This window comes from Pseudochaenichthys georgianus, chromosome 17, assembly GCF_902827115.2.
Source record: "Pseudochaenichthys georgianus chromosome 17, fPseGeo1.2, whole genome shotgun sequence".
Taxonomy (NCBI): domain Eukaryota; kingdom Metazoa; phylum Chordata; class Actinopteri; order Perciformes; family Channichthyidae; genus Pseudochaenichthys; species Pseudochaenichthys georgianus.
The window spans coordinates 41,405,361-41,432,422 of NC_047519.1; the positions used below are offsets into that span (position 1 = coordinate 41,405,361).

General features: G+C 43.6%; 1 protein-coding gene across 1 annotated transcript in view; it reads left to right on the plus strand.

Moving 5' to 3' along the window:
• LOC117462649 (disco-interacting protein 2 homolog C-like) overlaps positions 1-27,062 on the plus strand; it is a 177,446-nt gene that overhangs the window by 121,585 nt on the left and 28,799 nt on the right. Inside the window, exons 5-8 of the mRNA XM_034104914.1 lie at positions 1,524-1,874; positions 19,300-19,434; positions 20,539-20,658; positions 22,021-22,218. Of these exons, the coding sequence (XP_033960805.1) occupies positions 1,524-1,874; positions 19,300-19,434; positions 20,539-20,658; positions 22,021-22,218 (804 nt within the window). The remainder of the gene's footprint in view (positions 1-1,523; positions 1,875-19,299; positions 19,435-20,538; positions 20,659-22,020; positions 22,219-27,062) is intronic.

Genomic DNA, 27,062 nt, shown 5'->3' on the forward strand with positions numbered 1-27,062 from the left:
TTGATGCGTGTGTCCAAAAGCCTAACATGACGTACTCGGATGTCAACGGAATTTTTGTTTACTTCTGATAAAGAAGTAAAGAAACCAGAAAATAGAAAATGTAAAGAGAGAGAAGTTTGACTTAAAGGTGGGGTAGGTAAGTTTCAGAAACCGGCTCGAGTGCACTAACATTTGAAAGTACACAGCCGAAAAGAATCCGCCCCTTCCTTCAGACTTCCTCACAGAGCACCTCCTCCAACACACGTGAACGTGACGTCAGCAGACTGGTGGAAGTGGCCGCCTGTTGCTGGCGAGTCATTGAAGTACTGCTGCAATGCACGCCCAATGAGGGCACGAGATGGAAGGCTGACAATACTTTTTACAGTATTACCGCTTCCACAGATGACATTTTTTTATGTATTTTTTGTCAAAGCACTTCAGATATCCATTGCTATCGGGATGTTAAGAGCATTCCATGGAATATAACAAAAAGTGTATCTCGAGCCGGTTTCTGAAACTTACCTACCCCACCTTTAACCCAGGTTCATATTTGTATTTTGAGCATAACTGGGACATTTTCTTCATGTTTTAATGTTTAAAAGGTTTGTTGTGATGTGTCCACTGCTTAGAGATGTCCCTTAGCCTATCACGTACAATGTCTTTGAGCGCTAGCCACATTGTATTTATTTTTTGATGATAATATCAGCAATCTTAAAATAATTTGCATTCCCTCTGATGTTGTAAATAATATCGCAATTTCAATATCCATCAAAATAGATATCGTGCAGCCCTACAGTATAGTCCACCATTTCTACTTCTGTCATTGTAATAAGAATACATTTCATTTATATAGCACACTTTCAAAACGACGACATCTCAAGATGCTTCACAATGCGAGGAGAAAATAAAATAAAAAGTTAGCAAGGAACATATTGAATAAAATATGGTTATATAAAAAAGGTTAAGAGCATAAAAGGACAGTCAGTAAAACGTAAATACATCAAAAAATATTCTACATTTTTCTCAAAATCAAAACATTCGGACTTTTAGTAATAGTTTAAAATGTTAATAATCCCTCGTCCCCGGCTTGAGCTTCAAATCAGGATCCGTGTGTCTGTGATCCTCTCCAGAAGGGAAGCAGTCATCACATACAGAGACTAGTTCCTTCACAGTGTCCTTCACATGCTGATATCAAGAGAGGGAGTCACACAGTCACAAGATGGAGGACTAGAAAGCAGTATCAATGTTTACTTCAGATTAGCTCCACGTCAGAAATGAGCATGCTTGATGTCTCTCTCCATAGAGGCTGAATCATCATGTTAATCACATAGCTATCATCTGCCTCAAACAGTCCTGATGCTCTTCTAGGTCATCACACATCCTGTCATGTTCACAGCTACAGTTGATACCTTTGTTAGCATGCTACTCTCATGTTGGAAGAGGACACTCAGTGTTTTCCCAACAGATGCAGAGGTCCGTTTGTTCTCTGGAAGCTGAGTGGTGCTTTGTTTCAAGTTTCAACTCCACTCTTCTCCCCCCCTCAGATACCTCCTCAGGCTCGGAGGGTGAGGGTCAGGGCGATGAAGAGGAAGGAGGTGATGGTGAGGAAGATGAAAAAGATGGAGGAGGAGGAGGAGGAGGCGTTGGAGGAACAACAACGTCCAGTCGGGACGGGAGCATCAGCATGGAGCGATGGATAAACAGAACCATTCACGGCACCTCCTCCACCAACACCTCCTCCACGGCCTCCTCCTCCTCTTCCTCCACCCGCAGCGGGGGGAGCGGGGCGGCCGGAGGGAGGCTGGCCGACGTCCTCGCCCAACACGTCCACATCTCCGCCCACCAGCACCACGTCAGACACCACCACCACCATCATCATCATCGCCACAAGACAGGTAGGCGGACACGTCGGAGGCACGAGTTCAATCATTCTGATTCCGAAAGAAAACACTGTTGGGAAACTCGCAGACCAATCGAGAAACCCAGTGAAGTCCAGGCGATCTTAGGCAAATAGGATCTTTAAATAATTAAAAAGTCCTGACAACTTTAGAAAGATTCCTTTAGCAACGAACAAAGACAGCGTTAGCAACATAAGACCACCTCAAAGCACTCTTAGGGAGATCTAGACACCCATAGCGAACTACAGATGACTTTAGGAAAGTCCAGACACTCGTAGGAGGAACATCTTTAGCCATGTGATCGTAGTCTCATACCAAAGACCAGAGACACTGTGAGCAAACAACAGACGCCCTTAATCTACTTAACGCCATCAGCAAACCAACGATTTAGCCACATACAGTTTGAGGGTCCAGACACTCATAGGAAAGTACATCGAGCCAGAACTTCCCAGTAAGGGCTTTCTGACACAATTAGTCAAACAGTTGGTCATCTTTAGCAAAGACAAAGGACCCTTAGAAAACAATCAGAATCAAGATGCAACGTCCAGGCAGTCTTAACCACACGATGAACAAAATGCTCTTGGCAAAGTCCAGACATCTTCAGGACAGTCGAGACATTCTCAAGGAAGTATACAGACACGCTGAAACGTCACAATAATAGTTTCCCTAATCCCGACAGCTTTAGCCACATCATGCCCCTCTTAGTCGAACACAGACATCTTTAGAAAAGACCCGTAACAAACTTCAGACAACCTATCTGTAATCCAGATACTTCCGGCAAGGTCCAGGAACATCTTGAGCAAATGTTCGTGGCCAAACCTTGGCAAACCCTAAACATTTAAAAGTCTAGATACTTATTAGTGAAAAACTATCTATTTTAGCAAAGAACAGAAACATCATAAGCAAACAAGACACCCTTAGCTAACTACAGATAACTCTTAACCAAATGCAGTCTGTTGGCCACATCCAGACATCTTCAGCAAAGTCAAGACACCTTAAATGCTAATTAATAAAACCTTTAGATCTCATTTTACTTTAGCAGACTCCTAAGCAAAAAGGAGAAATGTAGTTGTCCCCATTCTGACTGCTTGTTGTTGTTTTTGTTGTGCTTTGAGTTGGGGGTAAAACCTCCCGCTAATGCAGTCCTTCATACATTTGTATATTTCTCTAACTTTCATGCTTTTAAGCACAGAAAAGTAAACTATTCCACATGTTGTCAACGAATCCTCTTAAGACCCAGAGAAAGTCCCTGAATCCCAGCTTAGGAACAACAAGACTGAAGCACTGCAGCGAGGAACTTCAAAGCTTGTCGTATTACATCTTTAAATAAAGAAACTTCTCCTCTTTATTCATTGAGGTGGTAAAGTTAGCTGGCAGTTGAGAAGTTTATCGTGTGTGTGTGTGTGTTTGTGTGTTCAGTAACAGAGTGGGTGGGCTTGCCGTGTGATCTGGGGTGTTTGGCGGTTTATTTGGAGTGTCATTTCTGTGTGTAAATGCAGGTTTTACAACGCTTCTACTTCCTGTTTTAACTTTGGTTGAACACAGTTACTGTTTGCTTCTCTTGATTTCGTTTTTAAATAAATGTATGGAAAGTACATGTTCTCATTAAGTCCAACGTTCTTGAGCGATCGAGTGCTGCTTTTTGAAATATATTTAAAAAGGAATCCTGTCATGCTTTTTTTTCAATGACGACAGTATCGCTGATACTCCGAAGATCAAAGCCCACAGAAAGCGGTCTTAAAAACTCTAGTGTGTGCGTGTGTGTGCGTGTGTGCGCGTGTGTGCGCGTGTGCGCTCAGATCCCTGCTTTGTTTTCATGCTCTGATTCCCTGTGTCACCGCTCCCCCAAATTAGCAAAGTCAGAGAGATGTTTCCAACAGAGAATCTGCTGGAGGAGTTTGAGCCTCCGCAGGACGCCACTTATTTTATTCCATGTTTTATTCCATTCCATTTCGATGTAAATACCGTTATATATACCGTACTTTTCGGACTATAAAGCGCACTTGCATATAAGCCGCAGCAGCTAAATTGTCCGTCGGTCTTGCTCTCGTTCTGTCTCTCGGTTCCACTTTTACTTTGGCGCGCTACCCGTCGCACTCTTTTCCGGCCTCCAGCTTTTCCTGCTGGAGCCCGCCGCTTAGAGGTGGCGGGCGCGGACCGGTCATAGAGCCCATAGTGTTAAAGGTGGTTCATTTTACCTGTAAAATCCATATATTTAGGAGGTTCCCTAGTGGCCGTTAGCGGTACAAAAAAAATGGGGGAAAAAAGTCGCGGCTTATAGTCCGAAAAGTACGGTACTCTATCTGTTTTTTTTACTTCTATGTATGCACCGTAACATCAAGTCAAACTCCTCGTACGTGTCAACCTACCTCGTGATAAACTTGTTTCTGAGTCTGTGGCAAAGGGATAAGATGGTGAAGAAACTCGACCAAAAAAAAGTGCTTCAAACTTTTACTCAGAGTAAAATGTGAAGAAATAAACTGCTAGTGAAAAGTTGAAAGCTTTCTCTACTTGGAAGCTGGCGTGAAATGTACCCGCCTGCATCCCAGCTGATTCTCATTAGTTTGGGTGAATATCTTAGGAGTTAATGCGTCAAGCTGTAGGCTCTAATTCTCTATTTCACTATATAGAGTTCTGCACTAACCTGGATGATAGCATCGTAGTTATTTCCCCGCGATAATAAGTCCATGAGATTTAGAAACAAACATTGTGTAGGTTACACAAGGTTATATATGTACACATATATAATGTATTCTCTATTTCTGTTTGCATTCAGCTTTGTAACACTATTTCTGTTAAAGAGGCACTACATACTGATATACACCTGAACATCAGCAGGAGAGGACTCTTTAAAGTTGAGACACTACATACTGATATACACCTGAACATCAGCAGGAGAGGACTCTTTAAAGTAGAGACACTACATACTGATATACACCTGAACATCAGCAGGAGAGGACTCTTTAAAGTAGAGACTCTACATACTGATATACACCTGAACATCAGCAGGAGAGGACTCTTTAAAGTAGAGACACTACATACTGATATACACCTGAACATCAGCAGGAGAGGACTCTTTAAAGTAGAGACACTACATACTGATATACACCTGAACATCAGCAGGAGAGGACTCTTTAAAGTAGAGTCACTACATACTGATATTCACCTGAACATCAGCAGGAGAGGACTCTTTAAAGTAGACACTACATACTGATATACACCTGAACATCAGCAGGAGAGGACTCTTTAAAGTAGAGACACTACATACTGATATACACCTGAACATCAGCAGGAGAGGACTCTTTAAAGTAGAGACACTACATACTGATATACACCTGAACATCAGCAGGAGAGGACTCTTTAAAGTTGAGACACTACATACTGATATACACCTGAACATCAGCAGGAGAGGACTCTTTAAAGTAGAGACACTACATACTGATATACACCTGAACATCAGCAGGAGAGGACTCTTTAAAGTAGAGACTCTACATACTGATATACACCTGAACATCAGCAGGAGAGGACTCTTTAAAGTAGAGACACTACATACTGATATACACCTGAACATCAGCAGGAGAGGACTCTTTAAAGTAGAGACACTACATACTGATATACACCTGAACATCAGCAGGAGAGGACTCTTTAAAGTAGAGTCACTACATACTGATATTCACCTGAACATCAGCAGGAGAGGACTCTTTAAAGTAGACACTACATACTGATATACACCTGAACATCAGCAGGAGAGGACTCTTTAAAGTAGAGACACTACATACTGATATACACCTGAACATCAGCAGGAGAGGACTCTTTAAAGTAGAGACACTACATACTGATATACACCTGAACATCAGCAGGAGAGGACTCTTTAAAGTAGAGACACTACATACTGATATTCACCTGAACATTAGCAGGAGAGGACTCTTTAAAGTAGAGACACTACATACTGATATACACCTGAACATCAGCAGGAGAGGACTCTTTAAAGTAGAGACACTACATACTGATATACACATGAACATCAGCAGGAGAGGACTCTTTAAAGTAGAGACACTACATACTGATATACACCTGAACATCAGCAGGAGAGGACTCTTTAAAGTAGAGACACTACATACTGATATCCACCTGAACATCAGCAGGAGAGGACTCTTTAAAGTAGAGACACTACATACGAATAAGAACCTGGAAATGAGCAGGATATGGCCCTTTTGCTTATCTGTTATAGTTTGATTTACATGTTTCAGTCAAACATTTTTATATAGTGTATTTTTTTCTTTTTTTAATTGGCGTATCCTTTCTTCATGTTTATCACAGAGGAAATTCTCAGCGTTGTTTGAACGTGTGAGTTACAGCTCTGTTTCTCTTTTCCTTCTTCAAGGCCAACGCAGCAGGTCTCCAGTGTTTTCAGTGTGTGTGTGTGTGTGTGTGTGTGTGTGTGTGTTTATACTTAAGGCAGATCGTTTTCCGCGCAGCCTCTCTTTATCCCGCTCTTATCAGAACAGCTTGCTGCTCCTGAAGATAACGTCCGCCTCCTTCTCCACAATCTTCCCACCTCTCGTGCTCTCGGGTCTCTGAGGACGCTCGGATGTTGTTGCTGGACTTCTGGCTGCGTTCAGGTTCAAAAGGACTCGCTGTGTTTGTGTCACCGGGCGACTCCTTTGTTCCAGATACAATCACTAAGTGCTTGTTTGTGCTGCTGCTGCTGCTGGGTAATCATTGGAAACCTTTGGAGACATATGGAGCTCCTTTAAAGTAGAGATATTTTTAAATCTCAAGCACCTGTGACTGTTGGACTAAACTCTCAACGTCTTTTGAAAAAAATAGAAAATACCAATTCTGCACCTTATTATATTGTTTTTCCGAATCAGAATTAGAAATCCTTAATTTGTCCCTCAACGGGTGCATTTAAGGTAAACACATATTATTATATACAAATCAAATACGCACACATCCATGATAAAAAAGTGAACATCTAAAAGTATTAAAGCCAGTTATAACATGAATGAATAGTGTATATTGCACATATGGCAGCGTTAGCTCAGAAGGCTTAGCTTAGAAGTGTTCTTTGTCGCAGTTTTTCAATTCAAATGTCGGATTATAAACATTTTAACCCAAATAACTAGCAAAACAGTACAACACCGTATTCTGTATATTAGAAATACATTTAAATGAATTGGTAAGGTACACAAATTAATCTCTAATCAAGTAAATATATTTAAAGAACCTGAAATAGTTTGAGAATTAGATATTTAATCTTTACAGCAAAACTCTACTTTTACTTTACTTTTTATTCATTACATTTAATAAAAGTCCCATAACATGTATTTTAATGACACCTATGCATCGTACAGAAATAGCTACATTTAATTTGTAACTCAATATCGGGTATATCATTACATTTGAATGAAACCTCTTTCCTTCTCGTGGTGTTTTCTGATGAAGAAAACTCAGGTTTGTTGTTCACAGCTGACGGTAAATCGACCGGACTTCTTTCTGCGGATTGATATGACTGCACATAGTCATTTGATGCTCCCTAGCAACAGTCTGTTCTCCTTAGCAACAGTCTGTTCTCCTTAGCAACAGTCTGTTATCGGAAAATGAACAACTTCTGAACCGTCCAGATTGACCAATCAGAATCCATTATTTCACTAAGCCGTGTATTTATGATAAAATATACTACCCTTTGTTGAATTGCAGTATAACATTGAGACGTTTTTTAACGCAACGTTGTATCACCAGAATATCAATCACTGTGTTTACTTCCCTTGTGTAAAGAGAAATGACTCCAGCGCAGTAAAGTTAATTTACTCTCGATTTGATGCATCTTTTCAAGACCCTCCCCCTCCCTCTTTGTTCCTCACATGCAGGCCTGTTAGCCCACCTCTCCTTGAGGAAGAGGAGGAGGGTAGAGAATGCAAATGGTAAGTTAAATTTTAGCATGTCCGAGAGGAGAAGCCGCTCTCCTGCCATCCCTCTCGTAGGGATGTTGACTTTCCCCCAAATCTCCTCCATCATATGCTTGCATTTGGAGCTCTGCCCCCTCATTGGTTGTTTCCTGCAAACAAATATGTGCTTAGTCATGTTCTGTAATTGCAGGAGAAAGTATATCGATGCTAACCTCAGTTGGAATAGCATTGAGCGTTGTTGTCGATGCATGAAAGTGTTATTTTGATGTGGATTAAAACAACAAATCCTCTGGCGTTCACAGCTGTTCAGATGGTGAACTGTTGATGGAGAGAATCAACGATGCTTTTAAATCACAGCTCGTGTGAATGAGTCTTCGCTCTCTTTCTTTCAAGGTTGCTCTGTGTGCTGTTGGTTATTGATTTGGATAATTATGCAGCATGTTCTTCAGTTGTTTGCTCAGCCAGAGGCAATCTGCTCTCAGAACAGCTTTTACATCTGAGTCGGGAAGCAGGTGGTGGAGGAATGTAAGCCTTAGTCCTCATTTAGTTGTTTTTAATGCAGTATCTTCTGCTTCCTTAAATCACAATAGGATGAGATAAACCTTTAGTATTACCTCCTTAAGGAAATTGAGGTGTCATAGCAGGGAGAGCCATACGATTTAAGTTTCATGTTAGTATTTTGTGCCTCTACTGTGCCAAGCTTTAATGTTCAAAAAGCACAGGGAGTTCAGCCCTTTGCAGATAATTAACATGCACAAACAATATGAAATAATATAAGCTCATTGTGTGGAAGAAGTACAACCTAAAGTCTTTATTTGCCAACTCACATCTTGGCAAATGAAAAGGCAGCATCTGACTCATTTACTGACCCTTTGTTTCTCTAAGATTGCTGGAGGACAGAGAGCTGCAGGAATTACTCGTCTTTTTAGCACTTTCTGGTTCCCTCGTCTAGAAGTCAATGTTTTTTTGATTGTGTTTTGGAATTGGAAGTGTGAAATAAGGCAGAGGTTACGACACGCTCTCCTTGAAGTGACGTGAAGTCATGTGACCGTGCTGTAGTTCCTTTATAGCCCAACATTAGCGGCCTTTAGCTTAGCGGTGGTGACGTGAAGTCATGTGACCGTGTTGTAGTTCCTTTATAGCCCAACATTAGCGGCCTTTAGCTTAGCGGTGGTGACGTGAAGTCATGTGACCATGCTGTAGTTCCTTTATAGCCCAACATTAGCGGCCTTTAGCTTAGCGGTGGTGACGTGAAGTCATGTGACCATGCTGTAGTTCCTTTATAGCCCAACATTAGCCACTTTTAGCTTAGCGGTGGTGACGTGAAGTCATGTGACCGTGCTGTAGTTCCTTTATAGCCCAACATTAGCGGCCTTTAGCTTAGCGGTGGTGACGTGAAGTCATGTGACCGTGTTGTAGTTCCTTTATAGCCCAACATTAGCGGCCTTTAGCTTAGCGGTGGTGACGTGAAGTCATGTGACCATGCTGTAGTTCCTTTATATCCCAACATTAGCCACTTTTAGCTTAGCGGTGGTGACGTGAAGTCATGTGACCGTGCTGTAGTTCCTTTATGGCCCAACATTAGCCTCCTTTAGCTTAGCGGTGGTGACGTGAAGTCATGTGACCGTGCTGTAGTTCCTTTATAGCCCAACATTAGCGGCCTTTAGCTTAGCGGTGGTGACGTGAAGTCATGTGACCGTGCTGTAGTTCCTTTATAGCCCAACATTAGCGGCCTTTAGCTTAGCGGTGGTGACGTGAAGTCATGTGACCATGCTGTAGTTCCTTTATATCCCAACATTAGCCACTTTTAGCTTAGCGGTGGTGACGTGAAGTCATGTGACCGTGCTGTAGTTCCTTTATAGCCCAACATTAGCCGCCTTTAGCTTAGCGGTGGTGACGTGAAGTCATGTGACCGTGCTGTAGTTCCTTTATAGCCCAACATTAGCCTCCTTTAGCTTAGCGGTGGTGACGTGAAGTCATGTGACCGTGCTGTAGTTCCTTTAGAGCCCAACATTAGCCTCCTTTAGCTTAGCGGTGGTGACGTGAAGTCATGTGACCGTGCTGTAGTTCCTTTATAGCCCAACATTAGCCTCCTTTAGCTTAGCGGTGGTGACGTGAAGTCATGTGACCGTGCTGTAGTTCCTTTATAGCCCAACATTAGCCTCCTTTAGCTTAGCGGTGGTGACGTGAAGTCATGTGACCGTGCTGTAGTTCCTTTAGAGCCCAACATTAGCCGCCTTTAGCTTAGCGGTGGTGACGTGAAGTCATGTGACCGTGCTGTAGTTCCTTTATAGCCCAACATTAGCGGCCTTTAGCTTAGCGGTGGTGACGTGAAGTCATGTGACCGTGTTGTAGTTCCTTTATAGCCCAACATTAGCGGCCTTTAGCTTAGCGGTGGTGACGTGAAGTCATGTGACCATGCTGTAGTTCCTTTATAGCCCAACATTAGCCACTTTTAGCTTAGCGGTGGTGACGTGAAGTCATGTGACCGTGCTGTAGTTCCTTTATAGCCCAACATTAGCGGCCTTTAGCTTAGCGGTGGTGACGTGAAGTCATGTGACCGTGTTGTAGTTCCTTTATAGACCAACATTAGCGGCCTTTAGCTTAGCGGTGGTGACGTGAAGTCATGTGACCATGCTGTAGTTCCTTTATATCCCAACATTAGCCACTTTTAGCTTAGCGGTGGTGACGTGAAGTCATGTGACCGTGCTGTAGTTCCTTTATGGCCCAACATTAGCCTCCTTTAGCTTAGCGGTGGTGACGTGAAGTCATGTGACCGTGCTGTAGTTCCTTTATAGCCCAACATTAGCGGCCTTTAGCTTAGCGGTGGTGACGTGAAGTCATGTGACCGTGCTGTAGTTCCTTTATAGCCCAACATTAGCGGCCTTTAGCTTAGCGGTGGTGACGTGAAGTCATGTGACCATGCTGTAGTTCCTTTATATCCCAACATTAGCCACTTTTAGCTTAGCGGTGGTGACGTGAAGTCATGTGACCGTGCTGTAGTTCCTTTATAGCCCAACATTAGCGGCCTTTAGCTTAGCGGTGGTGACGTGAAGTCATGTGACCATGCTGTAGTTCCTTTATATCCCAACATTAGCCTCCTTTAGCTTAGCGGTGGTGACGTGAAGTCATGTGACCGTGCTGTAGTTCCTTTAGAGCCCAACATTAGCCGCCTTTAGCTTAGCGGTGGTGACGTGAAGTCATGTGACCGTGCTGTAGTTCCTTTATAGCCCAACATTAGCCTCCTTTAGCTTAGCGGTGGTGACGTGAAGTCATGTGACTGTGCTGTAGTTCCTTTATAGCCCAACATTAGCCTCCTTTAGCTTAGCGGTGGTGACGTGAAGTCATGTGACCGTGCTGTAGTTCCTTTAGAGCCCAACATTAGCCGCCTTTAGCTTAGCGGTGGTGACGTGAAGTCATGTGACCGTGCTGTAGTTCCTTTATAGCCCAACATTAGCCTCCTTTAGCTTAGCGGTGGTGACGTGAAGTCATGTGACCGTGCTGTAGTTCCTTTATAGCCCAACATTAGCCTCCTTTAGCTTAGCGGTGGTGACGTGAAGTCATGTGACCGTGCTGTAGTTCCTTTATAGCCCAACATTAGCGGCCTTTAGCTTAGCGGTGGTGACGTGAAGTCATGTGACCGTGTTGTAGTTCCTTTATAGCCCAACATTAGCGGCCTTTAGCTTAGCGGTGGTGACGTGAAGTCATGTGACCATGCTGTAGTTCCTTTATATCCCAACATTAGCCACTTTTAGCTTAGCGGTGGTGACGTGAAGTCATGTGACCGTGCTGTAGTTCCTTTATGGCCCAACATTAGCCTCCTTTAGCTTAGCGGTGGTGACGTGAAGTCATGTGACCGTGCTGTAGTTCCTTTATAGCCCAACATTAGCGGCCTTTAGCTTAGCGGTGGTGACGTGAAGTCATGTGACCGTGCTGTAGTTCCTTTATAGCCCAACATTAGCGGCCTTTAGCTTAGCGGTGGTGACGTGAAGTCATGTGACCATGCTGTAGTTCCTTTATATCCCAACATTAGCCACTTTTAGCTTAGCGGTGGTGACGTGAAGTCATGTGACCGTGCTGTAGTTCCTTTATAGCCCAACATTAGCCGCCTTTAGCTTAGCGGTGGTGACGTGAAGTCATGTGACCGTGCTGTAGTTCCTTTATAGCCCAACATTAGCCTCCTTTAGCTTAGCGGTGGTGACGTGAAGTCATGTGACCGTGCTGTAGTTCCTTTAGAGCCCAACATTAGCCGCCTTTAGCTTAGCGGTGGTGACGTGAAGTCATGTGACCGTGCTGTAGTTCCTTTATAGCCCAACATTAGCGGCCTTTAGCTTAGCGGTGGTGACGTGAAGTCATGTGACCGTGTTGTAGTTCCTTTATAGCCCAACATTAGCGGCCTTTAGCTTAGCGGTGGTGACGTGAAGTCATGTGACCATGCTGTAGTTCCTTTATAGCCCAACATTAGCCACTTTTAGCTTAGCGGTGGTGACGTGAAGTCATGTGACCGTGCTGTAGTTCCTTTATAGCCCAACATTAGCGGCCTTTAGCTTAGCGGTGGTGACGTGAAGTCATGTGACCGTGTTGTAGTTCCTTTATAGCCCAACATTAGCGGCCTTTAGCTTAGCGGTGGTGACGTGAAGTCATGTGACCATGCTGTAGTTCCTTTATATCCCAACATTAGCCACTTTTAGCTTAGCGGTGGTGACGTGAAGTCATGTGACCGTGCTGTAGTTCCTTTATGGCCCAACATTAGCCGCCTTTAGCTTAGCGGTGGTGACGTGAAGTCATGTGACCGTGCTGTAGTTCCTTTATAGCCCAACATTAGCGGCCTTTAGCTTAGCGGTGGTGACGTGAAGTCATGTGACCGTGCTGTAGTTCCTTTATAGCCCAACATTAGCGGCCTTTAGCTTAGCGGTGGTGACGTGAAGTCATGTGACCATGCTGTAGTTCCTTTATATCCCAACATTAGCCACTTTTAGCTTAGCGGTGGTGACGTGAAGTCATGTGACCGTGCTGTAGTTCCTTTATAGCCCAACATTAGCCGCCTTTAGCTTAGCGGTGGTGACGTGAAGTCATGTGACCGTGCTGTAGTTCCTTTATAGCCCAACATTAGCCTCCTTTAGCTTAGCGGTGGTGACGTGAAGTCATGTGACCGTGCTGTAGTTCCTTTAGAGCCCAACATTAGCCGCCTTTAGCTTAGCGGTGGTGACGTGAAGTCATGTGACCGTGCTGTAGTTCCTTTATAGCCCAACATTAGCCTCCTTTAGCTTAGCGGTGGTGACGTGAAGTCATGTGACCGTGCTGTAGTTCCTTTATAGCCCAACATTAGCCTCCTTTAGCTTAGCGGTGGTGACGTGAAGTCATGTGACCGTGCTGTAGTTCCTTTAGAGCCCAACATTAGCCGCCTTTAGCTTAGCGGTGGTGACGTGAAGTCATGTGACCGTGCTGTAGTTCCTTTATAGCCCAACATTAGCCTCCTTTAGCTTAGCGGTGGTGACGTGAAGTCATGTGACCGTGCTGTAGTTCCTTTATAGCCCAACATTAGCCTCCTTTAGCTTAGCGGTGGTGACGTGAAGTCATGTGACCGTGCTGTAGTTCCTTTATAGCCCAACATTAGCCTCCTTTAGCTTAGCGGTGGTGACGTGAAGTCATGTGACCGTGCTGTAGTTCCTTTAGAGCCCAACATTAGCCGCCTTTAGCTTAGCGGTGGTGACGTGAAGTCATGTGACCGTGCTGTAGTTCCTTTATAGCCCAACATTAGCCTCCTTTAGCTTAGCGGTGGTGACGTGAAGTCATGTGACCGTGCTGTAGTTCCTTTATAGCCCAACATTAGCCTCCTTTAGCTTAGCGGTGGTGACGTGAAGTCATGTGACCGCGCTGTAGTTCCTTTATATCCTAGCGTTAGCTTTGTACTTCTTCTGATTGCTTTTTCTGCAGTATAATAGAATCTAATGGAATAATCCCATTGGCCTTTTGTTAACTAAGCCCTTGCGATGCTAACTTACTCTCTGTATCACTCAATATAAATCCTCACTGGGGTGAACATGGAGCATTGGGCTGAATGCTAGACCTTTTAATCAGACATTCATCACTGCCAGACCCTGCGTCCATTACCAGCGTTCTGGAAGCGTTCCCATGTTAAATGTAATTAAGGCTGCAGTGTGGATTGCAGTGCAGTTGATCCTCCCGTCTGTCAGAGCTGTATATCTGTCAGGGGATTACTCTGACTCTCTGAGGAGTGAGCCGCTTCCTGGATGCTATCCATCAGGTGTGTCAGACGGGAGGGAGGGTTTCACTGCAGGGTCATCAGGAAAGAGATGCAGAATTGATCAAGCTTTTCTTCTTATATGAGCTGTTGTTGAATAAATAATAACCTGTTTCTCTTGAGATGTTTTGGTTAAAGTCAGATTTTAAGACGAGGTTTAACTAAATCAAAAAGATTAGTCAGACAAGTAAAACGTCTCTGTGGAGAGTTGCGAGTACAATTTGGGCCCTAGAGATCAGCAGGACGTAAAAACTGAGTTGTTGAGTTCAAGAGATCTCTAACAGTGATTTGCTTGATTTGCTGATTGCTGTCTTGGCTCCAAAATAGAAGAACGAGCTCCCAATTGACATCGGGATTGCTGGAAGTCGTAATCTTCCTTTGCAGACGGAAAAACCCCACCTGCACTTTGGCCAAAACCAAACAAAAGTCAAACATGAAGGACATTTGACAATAATGCACCACAATGTCAGTATGGCTATCCTGCAGGTGTTTTAAGTTTGTCTCTTTTTGGTTTATTGGCCTTTGGAAAGAAGCGTTAACTAAATGAAACGTAATGTAAAAATGTAATGTGAGGATTGAAGTCGATAGAGTAAAAAGTCTGCTTTCTCGTCTCTTGACCGACATCGAAGAAGTGGTGACATTTGAACATCCTTCCTTTCAGACAGTGTCTTTTATTTGACACTGTTCAATTAGTTTACCGGAAGAAATACAGAGTAATATAAAAGAAAACAAAATAAATAATCACCAGTCTCGCCAACCTCTGCCTCCAGACGGGTAAATCAATGAAATACAATTAAATGCAAGGCTTTATTGTCATGTGTCATGTGTACTGTATTAGCTAAAGTTTAGACATGACAATGAAAAATGTAGGGCGGTGGTGGCGAAGTCGATAGGGACTTGGCTTGGCAACTGGAAGGTCACCAGTCCAATCCCGGCAAGACCAAGTGCTACCGAGGTGTCCCTGAGCAAGGCACCGTTCCCCACACTGCTCCTAACACTAGGATGGGTCAGAGAAACAATTTCCCCACGAGGGATTAATAAAAGTCCATCTTACATCTCACACAAATAATGTCCTGCCACAGTATCTCTACCTCAAACCCTCCTTGACCCAGAGATAAAAGTCCCTGATTCTGAATCTGCTCCATCATCCCCACTGATTTGTATTCCAGCAGCGAAGGAGGCATTCATCTTCCCCCCCCCGTCACAAATCATCATAAACCCACCCGTGATGAGGTCACTGGATACTCGTGCCTGCACACACACTCTCCCAAAAAGACGTGAACTTCCTGTCTGGTTCAGTGTGGCTCAAACGGACAGATGTTGCAGACAGGACGTTCTGATAGCTTCAGTAATTAGCATGCCTGGTCCGTGCGCTGCCGTGTTGATATTCACTCAATGTCTGCATGAAGGATTCCGTTGGGTCTCGGCTGGCTTTGGCTCGGCGCTTCCCTGGGAATCACTTTCACTTTCTAACCTCCCTCTCATCCTTCCACTGCACAGTATCTCTCTTTTTTTCGGAGGTTGTCTCAGCTTCTCAAATCATATTCAGGTCGTTGTTCGTCACCCTTGATATGAATGAATCGAAAAAGACACGATCATAAAAGATGTCGAAACTTTTTACAACATTTTTGGATTCAACACCAAATCAGAGAAAGTTAAGCAGTAGATAGAAAACCTTAAGTTTGTTGCCTCGGTCTTTCAGATCATATTCAGGTCGTTGTTAGTCAGCGGTTTTCATATCAATGAATTGAAAAAGACATGACATGCATACAAGACGTCAAAACTTTCCACAACATCTCTGTAAGTATGTTGCATTAGTGTTTATAATGTTATATACAGGATAAATGCAGATGACAAAGATCAGAGAAAATTAAGCAGTAGATATAAAACCGTAAGTTAAAGGTGGGGTCGGTCATTTTGGAGAAACCAGCTCGAGTGCGCGAGAAATTGAAAATACACAATCGGAAGAAATCTGCCACTTCCTCACAGAGCCCCTCCCCCAACACACACGGACGCGCACATGACCAATGAGGGCACGAGATAAGTCTGAGCCCCGATGGAGGGCTGACAGGCAGGTAGGCCATCCATTAGCCGGCTCAGATGATTGGTCGTGCTTTTTACAGCGCCACGGCTTCCACAGATTACATGTTTTTATGGATTTTGTGTCAAAGCACTTGAGATATTCATTGCTATCGGGATGTTCAGAGCATTCCATGGAATATCACAAAACGTGTATCTCGAGCCGGTTTCTCAAACTTACCTACCCCACCTTTAAGGATGGATAATATGTGCATATATCGTCGTCTTAACTTTTCCCCTATAAGTTATAGAGTGAAAGAAAAAATGCAGATAACAAACATGACTATTAAGAAGATTAAAGAGGCCCTATTGAGCTTTTTAGGGTGTTCCCATCGGTTTTTGTAAATGGTCTGCAAAGGCTGAAATCCCTGTGTTTCATCACATTGTACGTGATAGGCTAAGGGGCGGGACATCTCTAAGTGGTTGTCCAATCACATCAGAGCCGGCCAGCTAACCAATCGGATACTAAAATGAACCTGAAATCAGCCCCATACGTCCTCTTAATGCCGCAGAGCTGAGGTTAACTGGGGTAAGGGTGGGATGGTTGCTATTTTAAGAAACAATATAACTAACATTAGTCGATGGGAATGAAAGTAGCATTCCTAAAACGTGAATAAGGCTTAAATAACGTATGTTTCAGTGCAAATGAAGGCTGAATTAACAAGTCAAAGCCGACACAAAGGAAATATGATGCTGTGTGTATTTCTCCCGGAGAGAACAAGCAGTGATGAAATATGAAGTAACCGGGAGACCGAGAGATCAGAGCTTTGTTCTATCGTGGGTAGTTTGTGGGATCTGTTACTCTGAATACTCAACGTGTTTAATTTAGCGGAGCCAAACAACTTGCACATAAAGATAAGCAAAGCATGGAATACAATATCTCCGAATAACTCTATGACTGAGAGACATTGGAGTTCCTTGTACTTTTCAGACTTGTATTCATGGCTGGTTTTCAAGCGTATAAGTCATATTTTCCATTTGAAGGTGTTTTCCATCCTTTAGCAGTTACAGTATTCGTTTGAATATCCAAACCTGAACAGAAATATCTCGAAGCTGGTAAATCCAACTCGTATGCACGGTAGAGAAACTAATAACTCTGCAATACAGGATCAATGTTTGCATGCTAACATCTATTGAGGCTGAATTGATTGAGACTGGGTGCAAACGGAGAGTAAACATTAGATCAGTCTACACACACACACACACACACACACACACACACACACACACACACACACACACACACACACACACACACACACACACACACACACACACACACACACACACACACACACACACACACACACACACACACACACACACACACACACACACACACACACACACACACACACACACACACACGTCCCTTTTTAGATTCAACACACACATCCTTTCATGCTCTGACCACTCAGAGTAAAGACTCCCTCGGGCAGTAAACACTGTTTGATGTCGTCTAACACCGAGTCCCTTTAAAGAGGACTTTGAGGCACGGTGAGAGCTTTGAGACATCGGCCTGACAGCGATGTGGAGAGACGACCTCACACCGCGTGTTAGGGACGGGGTGCGTCGATGGAAACACAGTCTGGTTCTGGTGTGGCGTGGCAGTTTGAGAGTGCTGGTTCTGCTGGTTCTGCTTGTTCTGCTGGTTCTACTGGTTCTGCTGGTTCTGCTGGTTCATCTCAACGTTCGTGTTTCCAATCACCGAATCCCAACATCAATTATAGACAGAGGTGGAAGAAGTAAAAGTAGAAGTACTCTGATTTGGTGCTTGAGTAAAAGTAGAAGTACTCTGATCTGTACTTGAGTAAAAGTAGAAGTACTCTGATCTGGTGCTTGAGTAAAAGTAGAAGTACTCTGATCTGGTGCTTGAGTAAAAGTAGAAGTACTCTGATCTGGTGCTTGAGTAAAAGTAGAAGTACTCTGATCTGGTGCTTGAGTAAAAGTAGAAGTACTCTGATCTTGTACTTGAGTAAAAGTAGAAGTACTCTGATCTGGTGCTTGAGTAAAAGTAGAAGTACTCTGATCGTGTACTTGAGTAAAAGTAGAAGTACTCTGATCTGGTGCTTGAGTAAAAGTAGAAGTACTCTGATCGTGTACTTGAGTAAAAGTAGAAGTACTCTGATCTGGTGCTTGAGTAAAAGTAGAAGTACTCTGATCTGGTGCTTGAGTACAAGTAGAAGTACTCTGATCTGGTGCTTGAGTAGAAGTACTCTGATCTGGTGCTTGAGTAAAAGTAGAAGTACTCTGATCTGGTGCTTGAGTAAAAGTAGAAGTACTCTGATCTGGTGCTTGAGTAAAAGTAGAAGTACTCTGATCTGGTGCTTGAGTAAAAGTAGAAGTACTCTGATCTGGTGCTTTAGTAAAAGTTGAAGTACTCTGATCTGGTGCTTGAGTAAAAGTAGAAGTACTCTGATCTGGTGCTTGAGTAAAAGTAGAAGTACTCTGATCTGGTGCTTGAGTAAAAGTAGAAGTACTCTGATCTGGTGCTTGAGTAAAAGTAGAAGTACTCTGATCTGGTGCTTGAGTAAAAGTAGAAGTACTCTGATCTGGTGCTTGAGTAAAAGTAGAAGTACTCTGATCTGGTGCTTGAGTAAAAGTAGAAGTACTCTGATCTTGTACTTGAGTAAAAGTAGAAGTACTCTGATCTGGTGCTTGAGTAAAAGTAGAAGTACTCTGATCTGGTGCTTAAGTAAAAGTAGAAGTACTCAGATCTTGTACTTTAGTAAAAGTAGAAGTACTCTTTTTGTACTTGAGTAAAAGTAGTAGTTTTCCCGGTCATTGTGCCTTTGGATTAACTTAAAAATAGATTTAAAAAAGTGATTATATGGATATATGATAATAACAATAATGATAATAATTATAATTATAAATACTATAATAATTCTAATGACTATATCTTAATTATCATACTGTAGTTTTCATAAAAATAGAAAATGGGTGTATGTGTGTATATGTGTACATATGTATGTGTATGTATATATTTTTTTGTTTATCTGTGTGAGTATTTAATTACGGAATTATCTTATTTCTCTTTATGCTGCAACTGGACGACTAACCGGAGAGCCCGTTGCTTTCTGCCTCCGCTTCTACACGTCTGTTTGTTTTTCGGACGTCTGATTGTTGAAACGTCAGAATACAAACGATGTCTTCCTCTCCCCAGAGAACCACTCTGCTCCTCCAGATGTCACCGGCTACACCAACAACTCGTCCAGCGATGGGATCCAGGTGGAGCGAGCGCCGGGACAGAGACAGACGCCCAAGTACGGGAACGCCGAGCTGATGGAGACCGGAGACGGTGAGTCGCGGCCGGGGACCCGTTCATATACAGTTATCAGTGTAAGGGCAGCTTTGTTGTTCCACTATCCTATTCTCGTGCTGCCATTACTTCACGGGACGATGAGCGATCTGCTCTCCGCTCCTTCGGTGCAGCTCAGAATGATGTTCCAGTTTCCATGACCCAGGTTTAATGATTCTGTCTATGGTTGTGGTATCTGTGAGCCCTTCCTCCTGTGTCCTCTCTCTTCCGCTCACCTATGACCCCTGTTAAACACCCGGTGCAGCTAACCCCCTCCACCTAGTGTTCAAACATAATATTGCACTATAAATATAAATAAACTGACATGCCAACAACACCCATATATCACAGGTCTCAGATAAATCCAGAGCCTGTCTCTGATTGGCTGAAGTACCAAACAGATGATTGTAGCGTCCCATAATCCCCTCTGTTTCAGCCCTGTTTCCAAAGTGCTGATTCTGTGTCTGTAGCTTTGAATGCTAACGAGCTGCTGCTGGCCACGGCAAACAGAGTTTTAAAATACCCCGACTTTTCTTTATGGACTTTTTACAAACCCTCAGTTTCATCTTAAACTCAGCGAGCGTTTCCTTTACCTCTCCCTGCCTCCTTACCTCCATCCCTCTGAAGAGAAATCAGCCCTAATGAAAGAGCAACGTGGGCCTCCTCTCCTCAGTGTCATGTTCAGCAGTCGGCTCCGTTGTAATTGCTCTTTGGAAGAGAAACGTGACGCTTTGATGTGGATTTAAAACGTGTGGATGAAAACGATCCAATCAGGAGGAAAGTGACGGATACTTCAACACCTGGGAAAGCTCAATTAGGAGTGTGTGTGTGTGTGTGTGTGTGTGTGTGTGTGTGTGTGTGTGTGTGTGTGTGTGTGTGTGTGTGTGTGTGTGTGTGTGTGTGTGTGTGTGTGTGTGTGTGTGTGTGTGTGTGTGTGTGTGTGTGTGTGTGTGTGTGTGTGTGTGTGTGTGTGTGTGTGTGTGTGTGTGTGTGTGTGTGTGTGTGTGTGTGTGTGTGTGTGTGTGTGTGTGTGTGTGTGTGTGTGTGTGTGTGTGTGTGTGTGTGTGTGTGTGTGTGTGTGTGTGTGTGTGTGTGTGTGCGCAGGTGTTCCCGTCAGCAGCCGGGTCTCAGCTAAGATCCAGCAGCTCGTCAACACTCTGAAGCGACCGAAGCGACCGCCGTTAAGAGAGTTTTTTGTCGACGACTTCGAGGAACTCCTTGAAGGTAAACCGTAACCGTCTGATGCACCATGTCGTTAGGCGATTGATTACTGACTGTTGGAGGAAGTACTCCGATATTTTAGATGTGTAGAAATACTGGATACTGATCTCCACACCTGACATTTGGGTTATTCATGTCTTAACTGGGAGGAGAGCATTGGTCAAACTGATGCCTCCGAATGAAAGGTATGCTACGGTTAATACGTTGTCATAGCAACTCACTCAAATATAACTGCATTTATAAGTGAGTTTACAAACTCCAGTAACTTGGTTATGATCACATTTTTGTCGTAGCGTGTTTGTGCATTTAAATATACACCCTGGAACAAGCTGGTTGGCTCAAGTCATCAGAAGTCTGAAATGTAAAAGCAAAAAGGTTTGTTCGCCTTAAAGATGAACGGAGGTTTTGTTCTGAAAATCTAAAGTCCTCCAACAGTCCAAGATACTCAAAGCAAAAGAAAGACGCGCAATAGTGCAAATGACACAATGGGACGAGCAGGGCCGGCCCTCGGCATAGGCAGTATAGGCGAATGCTAAGGGCGACCCATAGGGGGCGCCGGAAAAAGAAAAAAAAAGTTAGAAATTAAAAAAATATTTCCCGATTTTGTATCAACAAAGTACATCTTATTATCTTATACTAACAGAACTACGTATATATTGCGTACAGCGCCCATAAACTATGGCACCCCCCCCCAAATCAAGTTGAACTGCCCCAGCCCCAGTACAAACCAGAGGTTTATGTGAAATTGTTCTTTTTTTGAAATAATAATAATAATTCCTTACATTTATTATAGCGCTTCTTCAATGACTCAAAGCGCTTAATAATGGTTAATAATGGTTTTAGTGTGCAATTATAGGTTTTAATTTTGTATTTGTGTTCATTTAAAATAAATCAAACTCCAAAAAAACGTACACAGCTTCTGTGTGCTTCTATTAACATTGGAATTTACAGCTAAAATCTTGCCTAGGGCGGCAAATTGGTCAGAGCCGGCCCTGGGGACGAGTATAATACCGAAGTATCTAATCTCCTCTCATGGTTCTCCTCCAACAGGCCTGCGTCCAAGACACTTAAGATTCAAGGCTTCTGTGCTCACGTGTCCATCGTGGAGCGACAGTGTAGATATGTCAATGGAAACCCAATAACACAGATACCGTAGTGCAGAATAGTCGATACACAAGTAATTGGAATATTATATATATGAGTTGCAAACAGATGAAGGTTACGGATGTTGTTTCAAAAGTTCCGGTGTGTAACAGTCGTGTGGCCCGTGGGAGGAACCGGAGAGGAGAGGAGCCAAAGACACGGCAGCCATCATCACGGGCGCCATCTTTAAATTGTACCAACTCCCGTGTTTCCCGTCTTCAGTGCAGCAGCCGGACCCCAACCAGCCCAAAGCGGAGGGGGCTCAGATGGAGGCGCTGCAGGGCGAGCAGCTGGGGGTCGTCACCAACTGGCCCCCCTCCCTGGAGGCGGCGCTGCAGCGCTGGGGCACCATCTCCCCCAAAGCCCCCTGCCTCACCACCATGGACACCAACGGGAAGCCCCTCTACCTGCTCACATACGGTAAGAGGGGGGGTCATATATGTATACGCCTGTATTAATGACTGGAGGTCTTCAGGTGGAGACTGGAACTGCACTTTGAACTTATAGTCTTTATTCCAGATCAGGCAATTACGCAAATTACACAATGGTGTTTGTGCTAACACACAAAGCTCAATGTGGTCTTTCAATTTGTACTCACTATTTTGGGCTTTTCGTGTTAAATATTGTTGTAATAATTGCTGTGGAGTTCCCTCTCGTCCACGATGAAGACGTACCACCTTCTGTGACGTGGGGGATTTAAGGGACGGCTGAAGGAAGACATGTTCAAGTATTTGCATTGAAAGACGAGTATTCTTATACTTTTTCTTTTTGTTTCTACTGAAGAAAATAAGCCAACTTTCCCAAAAATGTAATACGTTTAAAAACCGTTAGCAAATCAAGAGCTTTGTCGAAAAAAATACTGATCGAAATGAGTAATTATGTGATCATGGAAGACGTAAACAACATCACACATGTGACCAGATGTCTGATGGCAGCTTTCAGACGGTGTGTGTGTGTGTGTGTGTGTGTGTGTGTGTGTGTGTGTGTGTGTGTGTGTGTGTGTGTGTGTGTGTGTGTGTGTGTGTGTGTGTGTGTGTGTGTGTGTGTGTGTGTGTGTGTGTGTGTGTGTGTGTGTGTGTGTGTGTGTGTGTGTGTGAGATTTAAGAGGAGTGAGCTTGCAGGGATGGTGAGGCGATGTGTGCTCACCAGACTGTGAAATGTCTTCATATCTCAGGAGTCCCCCCTCCCCACAAGTAAGGCAACAACATGGTGTGTGTGTGTGTGTGTGTGCTGAATCTCTATCTTTCTGCATCTCTCATTCCTGTAGCGTCTCTCCCTTTGATGTCGGCCAAGGACAAACTTGTTTTGTTTCTTCCTGTCGAGTCTTCCTCAGAGAGAATTCGTGATACTGAATTCTCCCGTTGTCCTTAGCGACCCTGGCGGCGCTGCACTGCAGATAACCCTCTGATAAGGGACAGGAGAGAGAAACGGTTAACCAAGTTTCTCCCGGTCCCAGAGTCACAGGCAGCTTTGAGCCCGGGGTTTCATCGAGGAGGAAATCACGTAATCGATGAAGACGCGTCTCCGTACGGATCAGGAGAACACACCTCTCAGACTCTGCGTGTTGTGATCTTTCTCTTTGATCCATCCTCTGCGTGTTCTGGCTTTTGTTTGAAGTGTTTTCTGTGAGCTACGATTCAGGTTTTTAGATAAGGTGGCTACAGCGTCTGTCGCGCTGCACCGGTCAGACACATGTCCGTCCGATGCCGTTTCAAAAGTGATGCAAATATAAAAACACATCAGATTCAGAATCAGGTGTATGTCCAGGTGCGGTTACACACACAAGGAACTGGCTTTGTATCGGTTGGTGCGAACATAAACAATCACCAGTGACATCTGAAGATTATCCACTTTGCATTTAGCTGACGCTTTTATCTAAACGATAAGTGCGTTCGACCAGGAAGACACAAACTTGAAGAAAACAGAATCATAAAGTACATCAGGCTTCATAGAGCCAAGCATTTCAAGTGCTACTCAACTGGCTTTAGAGGAGCCAGTCCTTTGTTAGTATATAAGAGCTTTGTTAATAGTTCTATCCTCGAGGTGGAGTCCAAAGAGATGAGTTTTCAGTCCGGAAGGTGTGTAAGCTTTCTGCTGTCCTGATGTCAATGGGAGCTCATTCCACCATCTTGGAGCCAGGACAGCAAACCCACGTGTTTCTGCTGATGGGAGCTTGGGTCCCCCTCGCAGCGAGGGTGCAGCGAGTCGTCTGGCTGATGCAGAGCGGAGTGCACGTGCTGGGGTGCACGGTTTAACCATGTCCTGGATGTAGGAAGGGCCAGATCCATTCGCAGCATGGTACGCAAGCACCAGGGTCTTGAAGTGGATTCTAGCAGTTACCGGAAGCCAGTGGAGGGAGCGGAGGAGCGGCGTGGTGTGGGAACATTCAGGAAGGTTGAAGACCAGACGAGCCGCTGCATTCTGGGTGAGAGAGGTCGGATGGCACATGCAGGTAGACCAGCCAGGAGGGAGTTGCAGTAGTCTAGGCGTGAGGTGACGAGAGCCTGGACCAGAACCTGCGTGGCTCTCTGGGTCAGCTGGGGACGCATCCTCCCGATGTCGTAGAGCGTGGATCTGCAGCGGCGGGTTGGAGCAGCGATGTTTGCAGTGAAGGACAGGTTGTTATCGAGGGTCACTCCCAGAGTCCCTGCAGTCTGAGTCGGGGACACAACGGAGGGGCCGATGTTGACCGTGGGAGAACGCTAAGAAAATACTAAATACCATGAACTTCAGCGTAAACATCTCCTTATTCCCGCTGTCGTATCTTTTCGTTCTAATTTACAATCTGCCAAACAGTCAGTAAACAAACACAAACTCAGTTAGACCGGGTCCATCGTTTGGCTCCAAGGTCGAAGTTGAAATCACGCTCACAGAAAACTGAAAGGATTAAACGGTCCATTTCTAATTAAGTTAAATAATGATTGGAGAGAAAAGGCAGTATCTGAAGTTGCTGTCGCGTCGTGTGAAACGTTGTGCTGTACGGTTCCCTGTGTGAACGCTGGGTCAGCATCTCACCGCCTGCCTCTCAAACCGACCCGTCTGTTCTCAAAGTCGTTTTCTCGAGAGTAGCTGCTGCTCTGAAACGGCGCATATCTAATTTGAGAACAAAAGCACCCTTTTGAGATGAAATGGACCTCGTTGGCCGTTAGCTGCTCCTCTCTTGGCTTCAGAGGATGAAGGGCTGCAGCCTCTCGTGGGTCTTTAGAAACAAAGAGGACCAGCCTCTGCACAAAGCGCTCTGATTGCAGCTCTGATGTGGACGCCGCTGCCGTTCAGCGGGCGACACAGCAGGGATCCTCTCGTCTGATTGTTCAACATGGTTTCCAGAGGGAGGGGCTGGTGATCAGCGCCGGGGGTCCCACTCGCTCTGCTGTGATGTCTGAACATAGAGAAAAAACAGTTCTCTGCAATCCATGGGTTTTTAAAGGTCTTCTATCCTGATACTCATACTTATATCATGACCTTTGCAAATCAGCAGAGATGGCAAAAGTACTCACTTCCTTTACTCAAGTAGAAGTACAGATACTCGTGTTTAAACATACTCTGGTGAAAGTAGAAGTACTGACTAAACTTCTTTCCTCAAGTAAAATAAGAAGTAGAAAGTACAGGTATTTGAGTTCAACATGTAAGAAGTAGAAAGTACAGGTATTTGTGTTCAACATGTGAGAAGTAGAAAGTACAGGTATTTGTGTTCAACATGTGAGAAGTAGAAAGTACAGGTATTTGTGTTCAACATGTAAGAAGTAGAAAGTACAGGTATTTGAGTTCAACATGTAAGAAGTAGAAAGTACAGGTATTTGGGTTCAACATGTAAGAAGTAGAAAGTACAGGTATTAGTGTTTAACATGTAAGAAGTAGAAAGTACAGGTATTTGAGTTCAACATGTGAGAAGTAGAAAGTACAGGTATTTGAGTTCAACATGTAAGAAGTAGAAAGTACAGGTATTTGTGTTCAACATGTGAGAAGTAGAAAGTACAGGTATTTGTGTTCAACATGTGAGAAGTAGAAAGTACAGGTATTTGTGTTCAACATGAGAGAAGTAGAAAGTACAGGTATTTGTGTTCAACATGTGAGAAGTAGAAAGTACAGGTATTTGTGTTCAACATGAGAGAAGTAGAAAGTACAGGTATTTGAGTTCAACATGAGAGAAGTAGAAAGTTCAGGTATTTGAGTTCAACATGAGAGAAGTAGAAAGTACAGGTATTTGAGTTCAACATGTGAGAAGTAGAAAGTACAGGTATTTGTGTTCAACATGAGAGAAGTAGAAAGTACAGGTATTTGAGTTCAACATGAGAGAAGTAGAAAGTACAGGTATTTGTGTTCAACATGTAAGAAGTAGAAAGTACAGGTATTTGAGTTCAACATGTAAGAAGTAGAAAGTACAGGTATTTGAGTTCAACATGTGAGAAGTAGAAAGTACAGGTATTTGAGTTCAACATGTAAGAAGTAGAAAGTACAGGTATTTGTGTTCAACATGTAAGAAGTAGAAAGTACAGGTATTTGTGTTCAACATGTAAGAAGTAGAAAGTACAGGTATTTGTGTTCAACATGTGAGAAGTAGAAAGTACAGGTATTTGAGTTCAACATGTAAGAAGTAGAAAGTACAGGTATTTGGGTTCAACATGTAAGAAGTAGAAAGTACAGGTATTTGGGTTCAACATGTAAGAAGTAGAAAGTACAGGTATTTGAGTTCAACATGTGAGAAGTAGAAAGTACAGGTATTTGAGTTCAACATGTAAGAAGTAGAAAGTACAGGTATTTGTGTTCAACATGTAAGAAGTAGAAAGTACAGGTATTTGTGTTCAACATGTAAGAAGTAGAAAGTACAGGTATTTGTGTTCAACATGTGAGAAGTAGAAAGTACAGGTATTTGAGTTCAACATGTAAGAAGTAGAAAGTACAGGTATTTGGGTTCAACATGTAAGAAGTAGAAAGTACAGGTATTTGAGTTCAACATGTGAGAAGTAGAAAGTACAGGTATTTGAGTTCAACATGTAAGAAGTAGAAAGTACAGGTATTTGAGTTCAACATGTAAGAAGTATAAAGTACAGGTATTTGTGTTCAACATGTAAGAAGTAGAAAGTACACGTATTTGGGTTCAACATGTAAGAAGTAGAAAGTACACGTATTTGGGTTCAACATGTAAGAAGTAGAAAGTACAGGTATTTGAGTTCAACATGTAAGAAGTAGAAAGCACAGGTATTTGTGTTCAACATGTGAGAAGTAGAAAGTACAGGTATTTGTGTTCAACATGTAAGAAGTAG